This window comes from Dendropsophus ebraccatus, chromosome 2 (assembly GCF_027789765.1).
Source record: "Dendropsophus ebraccatus isolate aDenEbr1 chromosome 2, aDenEbr1.pat, whole genome shotgun sequence".
Taxonomy (NCBI): domain Eukaryota; kingdom Metazoa; phylum Chordata; class Amphibia; order Anura; family Hylidae; genus Dendropsophus; species Dendropsophus ebraccatus.
The window spans coordinates 92,556,028-92,571,132 of NC_091455.1; the positions used below are offsets into that span (position 1 = coordinate 92,556,028).

The 15,105-nt window shown below is 43.7% G+C and overlaps 1 protein-coding gene across 1 annotated transcript in view; it reads left to right on the forward strand.

Annotated features, from left to right (window-relative positions):
• The window catches only part of DTNBP1 (dystrobrevin binding protein 1), a 104,151-nt gene that overhangs the window by 19,732 nt on the left and 69,314 nt on the right, over positions 1 to 15,105 (forward strand). The window contains exon 6 of the mRNA XM_069957989.1: positions 7,574 to 7,706. Within this exon, the coding sequence (XP_069814090.1) occupies positions 7,574 to 7,706 (133 nt within the window). The remainder of the gene's footprint in view (positions 1 to 7,573; positions 7,707 to 15,105) is intronic.

A 15,105-nucleotide genomic window follows, 5' to 3' on the forward strand; every position in this document is an offset into this window, starting at 1 on the left:
CAAAAAATGGGGAACACTTCAAGCATATCCAATAGGCGATTGAAAAACGTAGGTACAGTATGTCACATTTAACGTAGCACATGTTTGGATTCCTCATCATATTCTTTTCATATGTCACATGCACCCCTTCAGCTTTTAAAATATTGACTTGGGTCCAAGGTGTCGGCTTTTCAAAATGGCTGCCTTGTTTGACTCCAGCCCTCATAGATTTGCCCCCTTACCAACACCCATTTTCAATTATTCAGGTGTCTTTGTTCTTTTGGACAACCCTATGTGTGTAGTAATCAGTAATAGTTGGACATTTACCTTTTTAGGGTGCGTTCACACCTACAGGATCTGCAGCTGATTTTCTGCAGCAGATTTCAGTTAAATAACTGAACACAGCATCAAGATGCTGTGTTCAGTTATTTAACTGAAATCTGCTGCAGAAAATCAGCTGCAGATCCTGTAGGTGTGAACGCACCATAAAACTGCATTTTCGTGTCTGTATTAAAATGTCAGTGACTGAATATTGAGCTATTTACAGAACCAATGTCTATAGCAAAAAAAAAAAAAAACGCTATGCTTTTCCTAATATGATGATGCAGTAAAAGTTTTGTTTCATTGTTTAATGTTGGTGTGGGGTAAAAATACTCACTACACGCCTAAATGAATTACTTGAGTAGTGTAGTTCACAGAATGAGGTCACTTGTCAGAGGTTCCCACTGTATTTGTGCTTCAGAGGTTTTACAAATGTGACACTGTGCCAGGCTCGGACTGGGCCACCGGGGAGCCGGGGGATTCCCCGGTGGGCCCCTCCCCCTTCCTGCCTGTTGGTGGGCCCCTGCAGGGCAGCGTTGGGCAGTGTGTGCTGCTGTCATCTGAGTGGGCCCTGGTTGATCTTTCCCAGCCAGATGACAGCAAGTTCCAGGGCCCCCTGCTACAGGCAAATCCGTGGGCAGCTCTCCTAGGGCCCTCAGTGGGCCTCAGTAGGCAGGTTCTCCTCACCCTCCCATAGATGCCGTTGTCGGGATGTGCAGGAGGAGCAGGAGGCTGCAGCTATGACAGGAGCCCTGGCTGCTCTTCTCCTCATCAGCGTCCTGCTCAGACAGAAGGGAAAGAAGATCTTATCAGCAGCGCCCAGGAGGTCAGATGTGGCTGCCACTGAACAGTCAGGCAGAGGTCAGTCAGCTCCCCCTCCCTCCTCTGCTGTCCTGGGGTCTGAAGAGAAAAAGCTCCACAGGTATAGTGGTAATGGGAGGTCTGACTGGAGGTGCAGGGTGACTATACTGTATGTGTGTATGTATGTGTGACTGACTCTGCAGGGTGTGTATACAGGTATAATGTGTGGGAGTGCAGAGGGTATATATATATGTGTGTGTGTGTGTGTGTGTGACTGCAGGGTGTGTATACAGGTATAGTGTGTGTGTGTGTGTGTGTGTGTGTGTGTGTGTGTGTGTGTGTGTGAGACTGACTCTGCAGGGTGTGTATACAGGTATAATGTGTGGGAGTGCAGAGGGTATATATATGTGTGTGTGTGTGTGTGTGTGTGTGTGTGACTGCAGGGTGTGTATACAGGTATAATGTGGGGGGGTGCAGAGGGTATATATGTGTGTGTGTGTGACTGACTCTGCAGGGTGTGTATACAGGTATAATGTGTGAGAGTGCAGAGGGTATATATATGTGTGTGTGTGTGTGACTGCAGGGTGTGTATACAGGTATAATGTGTGGGGGTGCAGAGGGTATATGTGTGTGTGTGTGTGTGTGTGTGTGTGTGTGTGTGTGTGTGTGTGTGTGTGTGTGTGTGTGTGTGTGTGACTGACTCTGCAGGGTGTGTATACAGGTATAATGTGTGTGGGGGTGCAGAGGGTATATATGTGTATGTGTGTGTGACTGACTCTGCAGGGTGTGTATACAGGTATAATGTGTGGGGGTGCAGAGGGTATATATATATATATGTGTGTGTGTGTGTGTGTGTGTGACTGACTCTGCAGGGTGTGTATACAGGTATAATGTGTGGGGGTGCAGAGGGTATATATGTGTGTGTGTGACTGACTGCAGGGTGTGTATACAGGTATAATGTGTGGGGGTGCAGAGGGTATATATATATGTGTGTGTGTGTGTGTGTGTGTGTGTGTGTGTGTGTGACTGAATCTACAGTGTGTGTATATACGGGTATAATGTGTGGGGGTGCAGAGGGTGTGTGTGTGTGTGTGTGTGTGTGACTGAATCTACAGTGTGTGTATATATAGGTATAATGTGTGGGGGTGCAGAGGGTATATAAGTGTAGTTGTGTGTCTGAATCTACAGTGTGTGTATACTGTAGGTATAATGTGTGTGGGTGCAGTGTATATATGTTGCATCAAAAGAGAAAGACCTGTCATAAAAAGACACCAGCGCTCCACTAATAAATGTAGTAGCCAAAAAAATCATTTTAAATAGTACACAACATGCAAAAAACACCAAGAGATAAAAACACTAAACATGATAAAAACCAGGAGACCATGATGTAACAAACAGCCCCTCAGACCAACCAACACCAGTACGAACCAGAGAAAAATGGGAATTCTAATGTACCACTCCAATACATGTGTAAACCATACAGCAATGTAGTGCTGATGTATATAAGAATATATGTACCATGCAGCCTACACACAGGATACATATATACTTTTATATGCCAGCACTACATTGCTGTATGTGTGTGTAATTTTTTATTTTCTTTTTTGTTATATTCCCTATTAGTGCTGGGGTCACTTCCATACACTGAGCCCCCACAGAACTATTCTGTGTATTCTGGACTCCCACAAAGCTTCTAGTGTACAATGTACCTAGGATCCTCCTACTAAAACAGCTGCAAACACTACAACTCTCAGCATTTATTGACGGCACACAGTCCTCAGGATATGGTGGGAGTTTTAGTATATTATGGAAAATCCCCTGATAATAGCTGGTGATGTAAATAGATTTATTGATGGATCTTTAGGGCCGATGGTTGTTTTAGATTGCAGCAGCCAGAAGCCTCTACAACCATCACTTGTTAAAGGATTGTCCTCTCTGGAACTACAACTCCCAGTATACCCTGAGAGCTTCATAAGTGTAGGGCATTCTGAGAGTTGTAGTTTGACTAGTTGTGGACACGGATCAATCAGCATAGAAATGGGTCAGCATGTTGCTTCTTAATGGTTCTTCATTGGTGGGCCCCCAGGATCATTTTCCCTGGTGGGCCCCAAGTAGGCAGTCCGACACTGCACTGTGCCATTACACCCTTAGATTAGTTATTAGACGGGTGTAGGTTCTAAAATGGGGTCACTAAAAGGGGAACTCTGGCGAAAATTTACTTCTATTTAGGGTACAAACACACACACACCGTATACGCAGCGTATTTACTGCTGCGATACGCTGTAAATACGATGAACAAAGCATCAAATCTGCACCATTAAATCTGCTGCAGATCTGCTGCGTATACGGTGTGTGTGTGTGTTTGTACCCTTAGAAATCTCAAGTCTTCAGTACTTATCAGCTGCAGGATGTCCTGCAGAAAGTGGTGTATTCCTTCCAGTCTGACACAATGATCTCTGCTTCCACTTCTGTCCATGTCAGGAACTGTCCAGAAACTGTGGTTTTCTATGGGAATTGGCTACGGCTATGGACAGTTCCTGACAAGAACATGGGTGGCAGCAGAGATAATTGTGTCTGACTGGAAGAAATACACAACTTTCTGCAGGGCATACAGCAGCTGATAAGTTCTGGAAGACTTGAGATGTTTAAAAAGAAGTAAATTACAAATCTATATAACTTTCTGAAACCAGTTGATTTTTAAGAAAAAGATTTTCACCGGAGTACCCCTTTAAGGGAGGTTTTCAGTATACAGGTTCAATCAAGGGGCATTGCAAATGTGCATAGTGCCTAAAATCGGCTCCATCAACATCTGCACTAAATGATGCTCCTATCCCTCTAAACCATGGGTCTCCAAACTGCGGCCCTCCAACTGTTGCAAAACTACATTTCCCATCATTCCTTGACAGCCAAATCCAAAGCTTTAGCTGACCAGACATGATGGGAGTTGTAGTTTTGCAACAGCTGGAGGGCTGCAAATTGGAGACCCATGCTCTAAACCAATGATAGGGAACCTTTGGCTCTCTAGCTGTTGCAAAACTACAATTCCCATCATGCCTTGACAACCAAAGCCTAGCTACAACAAATTTAAAGTGAATCTGTCGGCTGTAAATCACTATTCCAAACTGCTGACATTGTTAGATAGCTGCTAGGTCAGGGAGACACATGGTACCTTTCATATATCCATCTGTGCTTCCATGATGTAGAGACATGCTTTTATTCTCTGATACAAGAACTCAGGAATCATTCTTTTCAAAGCTCCAGAAAAGCTGCAAGCTGCACTGTCTCTTATCTCCTTCCTCCCTGCTTAATTGACACCTGGAAGCTGAGTGCCAGGCAGGGTCCGGTATGGGGCAAGGTGGTAAGGAGGTGTTACAACTTCTTGCACTTTAGGAGCTTGATAATGCCTGTTAGAAAATGTTTTTATACTATAGTAGAAAGAGCCAATGTTCTGGAAGCTCAAACATATATATAAAAGGTAACGTGTCACCCTGAGCTAACAGCTATCTAATAGTGTCAGCAGTTTGAAACATGAATTAAAGCTGACAGATTTCCCTTTAAATACACTTGTCTGTTGTATGGCATGTTGTGATCAGATGAATCTGTTCTATATTATAAGGAGAGCTTTTGTCCTATTCTCTCCTATGTGAGAAGACAGCAATAAATTATGGGAGAGCTGGTTGAATTATTATTATTATTTTTTTTAGCTGTATCAGGTTGTTCCCAAATCATCTGTACTGTGATATGTTGTGACATCGGCTGCAAATGATCTGTATGCTCTGGAGTACATATGTGTATAATTCTGTATTGTAATACATTTTAACAATATGTGTTAGCTTTAGGGGAATAAGACTATTACTTTGGGTGGTAATGCCTGTTTTATAATCCATGATATTGCTGAGCTGTCATTTCTCAGGATATTCTTCTGCACAGGGATCTCAGTCTGTGGTTAGCTGGCCTGACATAGCACACTGTAGCACCTCTCAGTATTCGGTAGAACAGATAAACAGTTGAATGTCTTTTTCTCGTCATTTCTCTGTTTCCTTGTGAAGAAAACACAGCCCCATTTGTGCTCCTCTGGCTCTTTTTACATATCATGCTGATCTGCAAGTAACAGCCCTCCTCATGTACCATTCGTACCAGCCCCTGTGCTACAGAGTTTACTTTAACCCTGTAGGTTTAACTCCATGAATTAGATCCCAATAAATCTGTTTCTAAAATACTGAATATAGATCCTTTGATTTATCTTCATCTTCTTCTTTAACCCCTTAAGGTCAAAGCCAATTTTCATTTTTGCACTTTTGCTTTTTCCACTTTGTGTAAAAGGACATAGCGCTTGCATTTTTTCCCCTAGAGACCCACATGAGCCCTTATTTTTTGCAAAACAAATTGTACTTTGCAATGACAGGCATTATTTTACCATAACATATGCTGCGAAACTGAAAAAAATCATTTGAGCTGTCAAATTGGAAAAAAAAAGGAATTTGTCTTGATTTCGGGGAGTTTTGCATTTACACCGTTCGCCCTATGGTAAAACTGACTCGTTACGATTACAACAATATGTAACATGTATAACTTTTCTTGTATCTGATGGCTTGTAAAAAATTCAAACCATTGTTAACAAATATACTTTCCTTAAAATCGCCCTATTCCTATGCTTAACAGTTTTATCCTTTGGTCTATGGGGCTGTGTGAGGTGTCATTTTTTGCGCCATGATGTGTTCTTTCTATCGGTACCTCGATTGCGCATATGCGACTTTTTGATCACTTTTTATTAAAAAAATTTTCTGGATTTGATGCGACAACAAATGCGCAATTTTGCACTTTGTAATTTTTTGCGCTTACGCCGTTTACCGTGCAAGATCAGAAATGTGATTAATAGTTCAGACGATTACGCGCGCGGCAATACTAAATATGTTTATTTATTTATATTTATAAAATGGGAAAAGAGGGGTGATTTGGACTTTTATTGTGGGAGGGGATTTTTTTATTAATAAAAAAAAAACATTTTTACTTTTATTTTTACTTTAGCTAGAAGTCCCCCTGGGGGACTTGTATATAAACAGCATTGATCTCTCATAGAGATCAATGCTGTGTATATACACAGCAAAGATCGATCAGATCGGTCATGGATTGCTATGGCCTGCTGCAGGCCATAGCATCTATTGCCGAGCCGGGATCGGCGTCATTCCGATCGCATAGTGGGGGGGAGATCCGTCCCACTAGACACCAGGGACAGGGAGAGCACAGCATCTAAGTGCAGCTCTCAGGTTTGACAGCTGCACTTAGAGGCTTAATTAGCCGGCGCGGCAATGGGACCCGCGCCGGCTAATAGAGGCACTGCCCGGATGCACATGTCAGCCGGGATCAGCGCCATCCAGAGCGGGGTCCCGGCGGGACCCCGCTCTGAACACCCCCCACGGCACCATGACGTATCAGATACGTCATGGGTCGCTAAGGGGTTAATGTACCCCTGAATATTTTGAGGGCTATTCAGAGTTAGGCTATTTTCATACATAGTATTTTGGTCAGTATTTGCAGCCAAAATCAGAAGTGGAACAGAGATGGGCTAGGTTCACTAAAAAAGGAGTGAATTGAAGAAACAGAAACTGTGCAAATCTTTTCATTTTAATTTTTCAGTTTCCGTTCCACTCCTGATTTTGGATGGAAAAAGACTGACAGAAATACTTGTGGGAAAATAGCCTTTCTTTGTTTTCAATCCACAAAAATACTAAAATCTTCAGCAGCTGTATAGACGGTGAAAGGAACGGCACTAAGGGCCCTGTTATGGAAATCGTATAGGATCCCAGGGATTTGACACTAATACCCTATCCTGTGGTACTGTTATACCCTTCAGCCACAGTATTAAAGGGCCTCTGTCATTAGGTTTAGGCTGTCCTATCTAAGGGTAGCATAAAGTAGTGACAGAGAAGCTGAACAGAATGATCTGACATTGTTCTGTGCAGTTGATTCAGAGATATCCTCCTGAATAACACAGACAATAAGTAGTCCTCACCTTTGTAAGCATGAGCCCAGTATTCCTGGATATTTATTAGAAGCAGAAAACTCCACCCACTAGCTGTTGATTGGCAGTTATCCATCCATGTGTGTATAGACAGTCAACTGTCAATCAGCTGCTGGAGGGGAGAGGGGTGTGGCGTGGCAAGAATCCTATTCTGCTGCTTATTAGGAGAACGGCTGAACAGAATGATGTAAGTAATACACCCTTCTGCCTAGCATTTCTGTCACTAGTTTATGCTGCCCTCATTCAAGGCAGCATAAACCTAGTGAAAGATTCCCTTTAAGGTCAACAGTCAGGACATTTTATAATGGCCAGCCACCTTTATATCCATATTATCTGTTTTCTGTGTTTTTTTTTTTTTGTCTCTTGTTAATTTTTAAAAATTTAAATATAAAAGAATTGCTGTTACCTTTGCTTTATAGACTTTAATAGACTTTTTTTTTCACTGATCAGTTGTGCTGGAAGGAAGTTTTGAAGATGTGGAGAAACGTTTGGCAGACTTGGAGGAACTGTGTGATCATTGTGAATTTCAACGGTTCCAGCACATGCAGTACAGACAGCTAGAAAATTACAAGAAAAAGAAAAGGTGTGTGTCAGTATTATATGCCAGTATTATTGCAGACGATTCATGTGTCGTAAAAGAAAAAATATATATTGTTTTTGTAGCCTTGGGGAAATTACTCAGCTTCTCAGTACATTCTTATTAGAATATATTTACACCTTCAGGACAGCAGACATAATGGAACGATACTGTGGAGACTCCAACTGAGCATGGATTGCGGCGATTAAGATGCTGCAATAAGGGCTGTTCGAAGCGATTGCACAGGCCTGATGGCAGCTTTGACAACCTAAGGCCTCCTGAGTCATAGCTACGGTGGCTGATATATAGATAAAGGACAATACACACATAATCCCCATAGACCCCAATGCAATAATGTAGACCTATTTAGAATCCCCACGTGCATACCAACGCTGGTGATAAAATTATCACATGAAAAAAACAGCAAAGTGACCTGGCCATTTCCCGGTCTGAGTGGGGTTGTGAGGTTTTAGCCCTGTTTAGCCAGTTGGCGCCCAAGTTGGAACCCCACTATGGCCGCTGACTGACTGAGCAGGCCTGACACGTCACGACCCAGTTCCCCACTCAGACCAGGAAAGAGATAGGGAACCAGAAACCGGAGCATAGGATGGCGAGCCGGGGACGTAAGTGCACGTTGTTATGTTCAGCCTCTTCCTGCCCGGCTCCTTTGAAAAAAAAAAGTTAGAATTCAGACTTCTCCTTTAAGGCCATTTCTGGACCGATCTTGGGGTTGAAGGGGTACTGCTGCACAACTTTATTGATAGAGAGTAACCTGACACTGCAAATAATCAGTTCCTTTCCAGATAATCTTCCCCTAAGTATCAGGGGTCAAAGAGTCTGTGCATCATTGCTTAGTTCATTAAATAGGAATAGTATCTCTAAAAGATGGTCACCAAAGGGATACATAATTTGGCTGGATTCCTTAAAATGGTGATTCTCTATAAGTGTCATATGTTGATTTAACTTTGCAACAAGAAGCCACCAAAGTCTCTAAGAAGAAACTATGGATGGGCACACACACACATTGTTGACCACAAACCACATCAATACCAAGGCAACCATTATAAAGTCACCTGCCTACTACACACAGCTTACCTTTGTGACTTGAAATACAATGACAATATAAAATCACAGTGAACATAAGTAACCTACTGTAATAACAAGAGTGCCCTCATTTTATGCAGTTTCTGTTAAGAGTGGCTGCTACTTGGTTTTTGTATCCTTTTCTTTTTGTGCTCAACATAACTTTATCCCAGGTTTCCAGGTTTTTTTCTGAATCTATTTTTGACATGTAATTTTAGAGGAAGTTTAGACACTACTATGTTGGCAGTAGAATGCAGACTGCGGGTAAATCCCTGTAGGAGTTTTCCTCTACACTCAAAAGCAGTAATGGCATGATCCCTGAACTTAGGGTACTATTACACGGAACGATAATCGGCCGAATTGGCCCAATTCGGCCGATTATCGCTCTGTGTAATAAATGCAACGATCAGCCGATGACAACGATCATCGGCTGATCGTTGATATAGTTTTGACCCTATTTTCCTCGGGCGCCGACCGCGCACCGCTGCGTGTAATAGCGGTGCGTGGCCGGCGACTAACGATATACATTACCCATCCACGTTCCAGGGCTGCTCCTGCCGTCCGCTTCTCCCAGGGTCCCGCGCGCGCTCTAGCTTCACAGAGGCCTGTCAGCTGATAGGCCGCTCAGCCAATCACAGGCCGCGGCGGTTCCGGCCTGTAATGTATGCCAGTTTAGCAAGGGCTGCAAGGACATCGGTAACGATGTCCTTGCAGCTCTTGTCAAACGATTATCGGGCCGTGTAATAGGCCCAGTAAACAAGCAACGATCTAGCAGATCGCTGCTCGTTTACAGGTATTATCGGGCCCTGCTCGGCCCGTGTAATACCACCCTTACATAACCATCAACCAAAGAAGCTCCAGCAATCAGATGGTTGCTGTGGTTTTCTAAGATACCAATATGGCAGTCCTACTGTTCGACCCATATTTTCCTATTTGAAGAGTCTATTGCATTGAAATCCACAGCTAATTTGTTTACTTTAGTGAATCATTATCAAAATCTAGCTTGTCCACAAATTCTCTGAAAACAAAAACCAAAGACATACTAGACACATAGATTGAAAGAAATGTATCTTATAGACAGGAATAAGTGACTACATGCATATCCCATATATAATTATTGAAATATATAAGGCATTAAAGACTACCTATTCGCCTATTGGTATACAAAAGTATCAACTACTGAAGCAGGTGTATTTCACAATTTGTGATAAGCTCCAAGATGTACTTGGCTAAACAAAATCGAGTACCTTACATGTATTGATGCCTAAGATTTGGCATGTCTTTTAATATATACAAAAAAAAAGTAGTGTATACCTGTAGTTTATAGTTCTGGGGTCCTGTATACCTGTAGTGTGTAGTTTGGGGGTCCCCCACCCCCGCCGCCAAATGCAGGCCATAAGTAAGGTGTGTGTGCGCAGAAAACCTGCAGCTTATAATAATAAGTGCATACACAATCCTGCATCATCATAATCTGGCCCTCTTAGGCATTACCTTTCATCCTTGGTGAGGATATACACTCCCCCCCCCCCCCCCTTTGCATGCACTCCTATACTGTATGCACTCCCTCCTTGCAGGTAGCCCCCATACTCTATACACTCCCCCCACTTGCAGGTATCCCCCATCCTCTATACACCCCCCCCTTGCAGGTAGTCTCTATACTGTATACACTCCCCCCTTGCAGGTAGCCCCCATACTGTATACACCCCCCCCCCTTGCAGGTAGCGACCATACTGTGTACACTCCCCCCTTCTTGCAGGTTGCCCCCATACTGTATACAGTACTCCCCTCTGCATGTAGCCCCCATGCTGTATACACTCCCCCTGCAGGTAGCCCCTTATGCTGTATACACTCCCCCCTGCAAGTAGCCCCCATGCTGTATACACCCCACCCCCAGGTAGCCCCCATGCTGTATACATTCCCTAACACCCCCTTACTGTATACATTCCCCACCACCACCCGGCAGGTAAGACCCTTACTGTATACACTGTATATACACTGTACACTGTTAGGGTGCCTTCACACCTACCGGATCTGCAGCGGATTTCACGCTGCGAATTTGCAGCGAAATCCACTGCGGATCCAGTGTCATTCAACCTTATGACACTACATACTCGCAGTGAGATTGACAGTATGAAAATTAACCCCCTTGGCGGCCGGAGCGTAACTTACACCGACAAAGGCATCCATCATTCTGGCCGCACAGACTGCTGTTAGGCCCCGTTCCCACTGAGCAAAACTAGTGAAATTTCGCGGCGGAATTGTCCGCCGCGGAATGCCGTTAGCCTCCCACTCATAATGGGAGTCTATGGGAGGCGCGCGCTCCTGCTCTGTCCGCGCTGAAGAATTGTCCGCCGTGGAATTCCGCTAGTTTTGCTCAGTGGGAACGGGGCCTTAGATTGTGCAGGCTCCCTTCCAGTGTGTTCAGCGCTGTGCTGCTGCTGCCGGGTACAACTCTCTCCTCACGGCTCTGGACGTCCCCCCCCCCCCCCTAAAGCAAGCTGGAGCGGTGTGTGCAGCGTCCAGAGCCGTGAGGAGAGAGCTGTGCCCGGCAGCAGCAGCAGCACAGTGCTGAACACACTGGAGGGGAGCCTGCACAATCTAGCAGCGGTCTGTGCGGGCGGGATGATGGGGGCCTCTGTCAGTGTAAGTTTCGCTCCGGCCGCCAAGGGGGTTAATTTTCATACTTGCAGCGGGATTTCAATGAATGACACTTTATCCGCAGAGGATTTCGCTGCAAATTTGCATGGTGAAATCCGCTGTGGATCCGGTAGGTGTGAAGGCACCCTTACTGTGTTTATTTCTGTGGATCTGTTGTGAGGCAGCTGGCCCTAGCAGCCAATCAGATCCCAGCTCCCTGTGAAAATGAAAGTAGTAATCCTATTGGTTGCTAAGGTTTCCCACTTCCATTTCAGCTGCAGCACTAATTATATCACCTGTGTATGCAGTGTGGTGATTCTCCCATTAATCTCTATGTGGCGCTCTTCCCCCTCCCCTCCTGTACATCTGGTAAGGACGGGACCTTCGCTCTAACCTTCCCGGGCACTCAATGTATCTGTGGGTCAAATTTGGGGTCAAACGGTTCAGGCATTTGGAAGTCTATACGGGACAGACAGACTTTCATTTTTATGATATAGATTGAATAAATCGAATAACCTAAAAAACAACTAACTTCAGCCTTTTAAAGAAGTATCATATGAAAACGGGCCGAATAGCCCAATTGTACCAGCCATTCGCCTCCTCCCATTAAGAAATTTCTGGAATCCCAAGTGTTTTCCTAACATTCTCTCTAATATACCAATCAGAGTAGCGAAATTTGGTCATTAAATTATTTTGCTCTGGTTGTGACAGTTGTTTCTCAATAAACTTACGCCATACTTTGAAAAAATTAGTTATGTCTCTGTCCAGAGTATGTAGGGTATCCAGTCTATCAATATAAAGTAAATCCTTTAATTGATCTGCTAATTTAGATTGTGTTAGGATAGAATTTGTAAGCAATTATTAAATGCTAGAAGTGATATGAATTCCTTTAGCACCTATCATTGGACGAGAATTTGCCATATTTGATGTGGGTATATAGAGAAACAAACAACTCATTGGGGAAAGTTGAACATCTTGTTTCCAAACGTGTTGTATGAATGATAAACATTCAGACCAGCCTTTTTGTACTTTCGTACAGGTCCACATGCAGTGGAAGAGATCCGCACGTGACAGTGCACATTTTGGGCAGGCTCTTAAATAATGGCTAGGAGCTTCATCACGTGCAAAATTAAAGGAGTATATGACCTTATGAATAAATTTAAGTTGCATCTCTCTCCACTGTTCTGACAGTATACTGTCCCGGACACATCATAATCCCACCAGAATCTTAGAAGATATGTCACTGTCGTCTAGAGTCACATTCCATTTGTTAAATAAACTCTCCTCTTCTTTTGTCAGTTCATATTTTATTCTCTGAGAAGTTTATTATTGTGGCTTTGAGGGAATGATAGTATACCCGACACAGGGAGATATTTCAAGAGACAGAACTGCAAAGAGTATATTTTTCTGATCGCCTTCCAGGCTGCTATTGTATCTGTAAGTAACAGGCTCTCTAACTGTAGAGGGAAGATCTCTGATTTTAGTATGCAACAGCGAGGAAGGCGACCACGGGGAAGACAAGTCACACTCAAGTTTATAATTGGAGTAGTGAATTGTAGAATGTATCCAGTCTCTAATATGCCTGAAAAGGGATGACAAATTGTACAATCTAACTAATGGTAACTGTAACCCTCCTGCTACCCTGGGCAGACATAGTTTGTTATATGCAATCCTCGGCCTCTTCCCTTTCCATAGAAATTGTGCAAACAATGCTTGTATTCTAGTAATATCTGAATGATATATCATGAGAGGGAGCATCTGAAGTGGGTACAATAGTCTTGCAAAGCTGACCATTTTGATCAAATGTGCTCTTGCCAGTAAGTGAGAGTGGAAGATCTTTCCATTTCTCCAACTCTTTGGAGATTTTAGAAATCAAGAGTGTGGAGTCAGCTAGTTTTGGCAGGAGTTGAAAAAAATGTGCCGACTCCAGCTTTAAAAAAGTGTTTTGTTTGTGGAAAACTAATAAAGGCTATTTTTTACAAAAAATATATAAACTATATTAGTTTATATCACTGTCTGACCCCTTTTTTATTATAAAATTTTATAAATGTTCCTCATTATTATTTTTTGTTCTATCAATCTAAGCCCCTTATTAAAACCAGAAAATCTCTTTCTCACATACATGTACTTTCCTCCATATATTAGCAATAAAGCACTGGCCCTAATAGATAAGTGGGGGTCAGAGAGAAGTTGTCGGTCACTATTTGGCTGCTTGTTTCTGAGCTGACAGTCTATTGTGTAGGGTAGATCTGTGCGGTATTCTACTCCTGGATGCGGTAAATGTGTAGCAGGGTAATATGAACAGATCCTGTGTAATATAAGGAAGGAGGAGGAAAAGACATAAGTAGTGTAGCAGTAACCTCTGTCCTCAGTATACTGTTTTCTCTCTGGGAGAGGGTTGAGTGTTTTTCTTGAGTGTGCTATGGCTGCTGCAGGCTGTATGTGTGCTATGGCTGCAGCAGGATGTGTGTGTGTGCGCTATGGCTGCAGCAGGCTCTGTGTGTACTATTGCTGCAACAGGGTGTGTGTTAGAGAAAGACAGGCAGAAATTAAAGGGGTATGCTGAGTAACAATGAAAAATCCAGGGGGGGCAGGGGGTGATAGGATCATAATGAAGAACTCCCATTTACCCGCCCCCGCAGTGCAGCATCAAGATTCATGGTCCCCCGTCGGGCTCCCGTTCCTGTGATGTCACGGCTGCGCTCAGAAATGCAGTGAGTAGTTCCTGTGGGGCTGTGATGATTTAGGAGCGCAGACACTGACAGACACCTTATAAATCTGGACCTATATCTGACCTCTATATCACTATGGCTGGCCCCTCTATACCACTATGTGTGACCACTCTGTATTACTATGGCTGACCCCTCTATACCACTATGTCTCACCCCTCTATATCACTATGGCTGACCTCCCGACTGGCTTACCGTCTCCACATCCCTGGCTGTTACATAAAAAATAAATAAATAAAGAAGCCATTCTTACATGTCCACGCTCCCTCTGGTGCCCTTCTGCGGCATCTCCTGATCCCCCGCTCAGTGACAGACCGCTTCTCACAGATACAGCTGTAATCTGATTCATTGCAAAACTCTCAGCATGAAATCCGCTGCAATAGGGTACGTGTGAATAGGGTACGTGTGAATAGGGTACGTGTGAAGGTACCCTAATGGTAGATGTCTGCAAGTTACTATACATAGTAATCCCGCCTGCCTCAGTGTGACACTGTTTCTTTATGGGAGGGCCTGCGTCTCTGTTTCTGCCGCTCTCCGCTCAAAGAATTGAGTTATCAATTCCGCCACATTTGCTCAGTGTGAACATACCCTTACAAAGTAAATAACGAGTTACATTACTTTTATGGTGTTCTGCCGAACTGGTAATGCGCTTACCCCTAGAAGAGGAGGAAAATGGCTTGGGAGTGATTCTCTTTGTCTCTGGTTCCATCCATTTGTGGACTATACAAATCCATGCCATGGGAATGGGTGTGGCCACAAACGTTTCTTGCATTGAAGAGTAAGGGGGGTATTACACGGGCCAATGGGGGCCCGATAATACCTGTAAATGAGCGCCGATCTGCTAGATCGGCCCTCGTTTACTGGGCCTATTACACGGCCCGATAATCGTTTAACAAGGGCTGCAGGGACATTGTTACCGATGTCCTTGCAGCCCTTGTTTAAACTGCATACATACC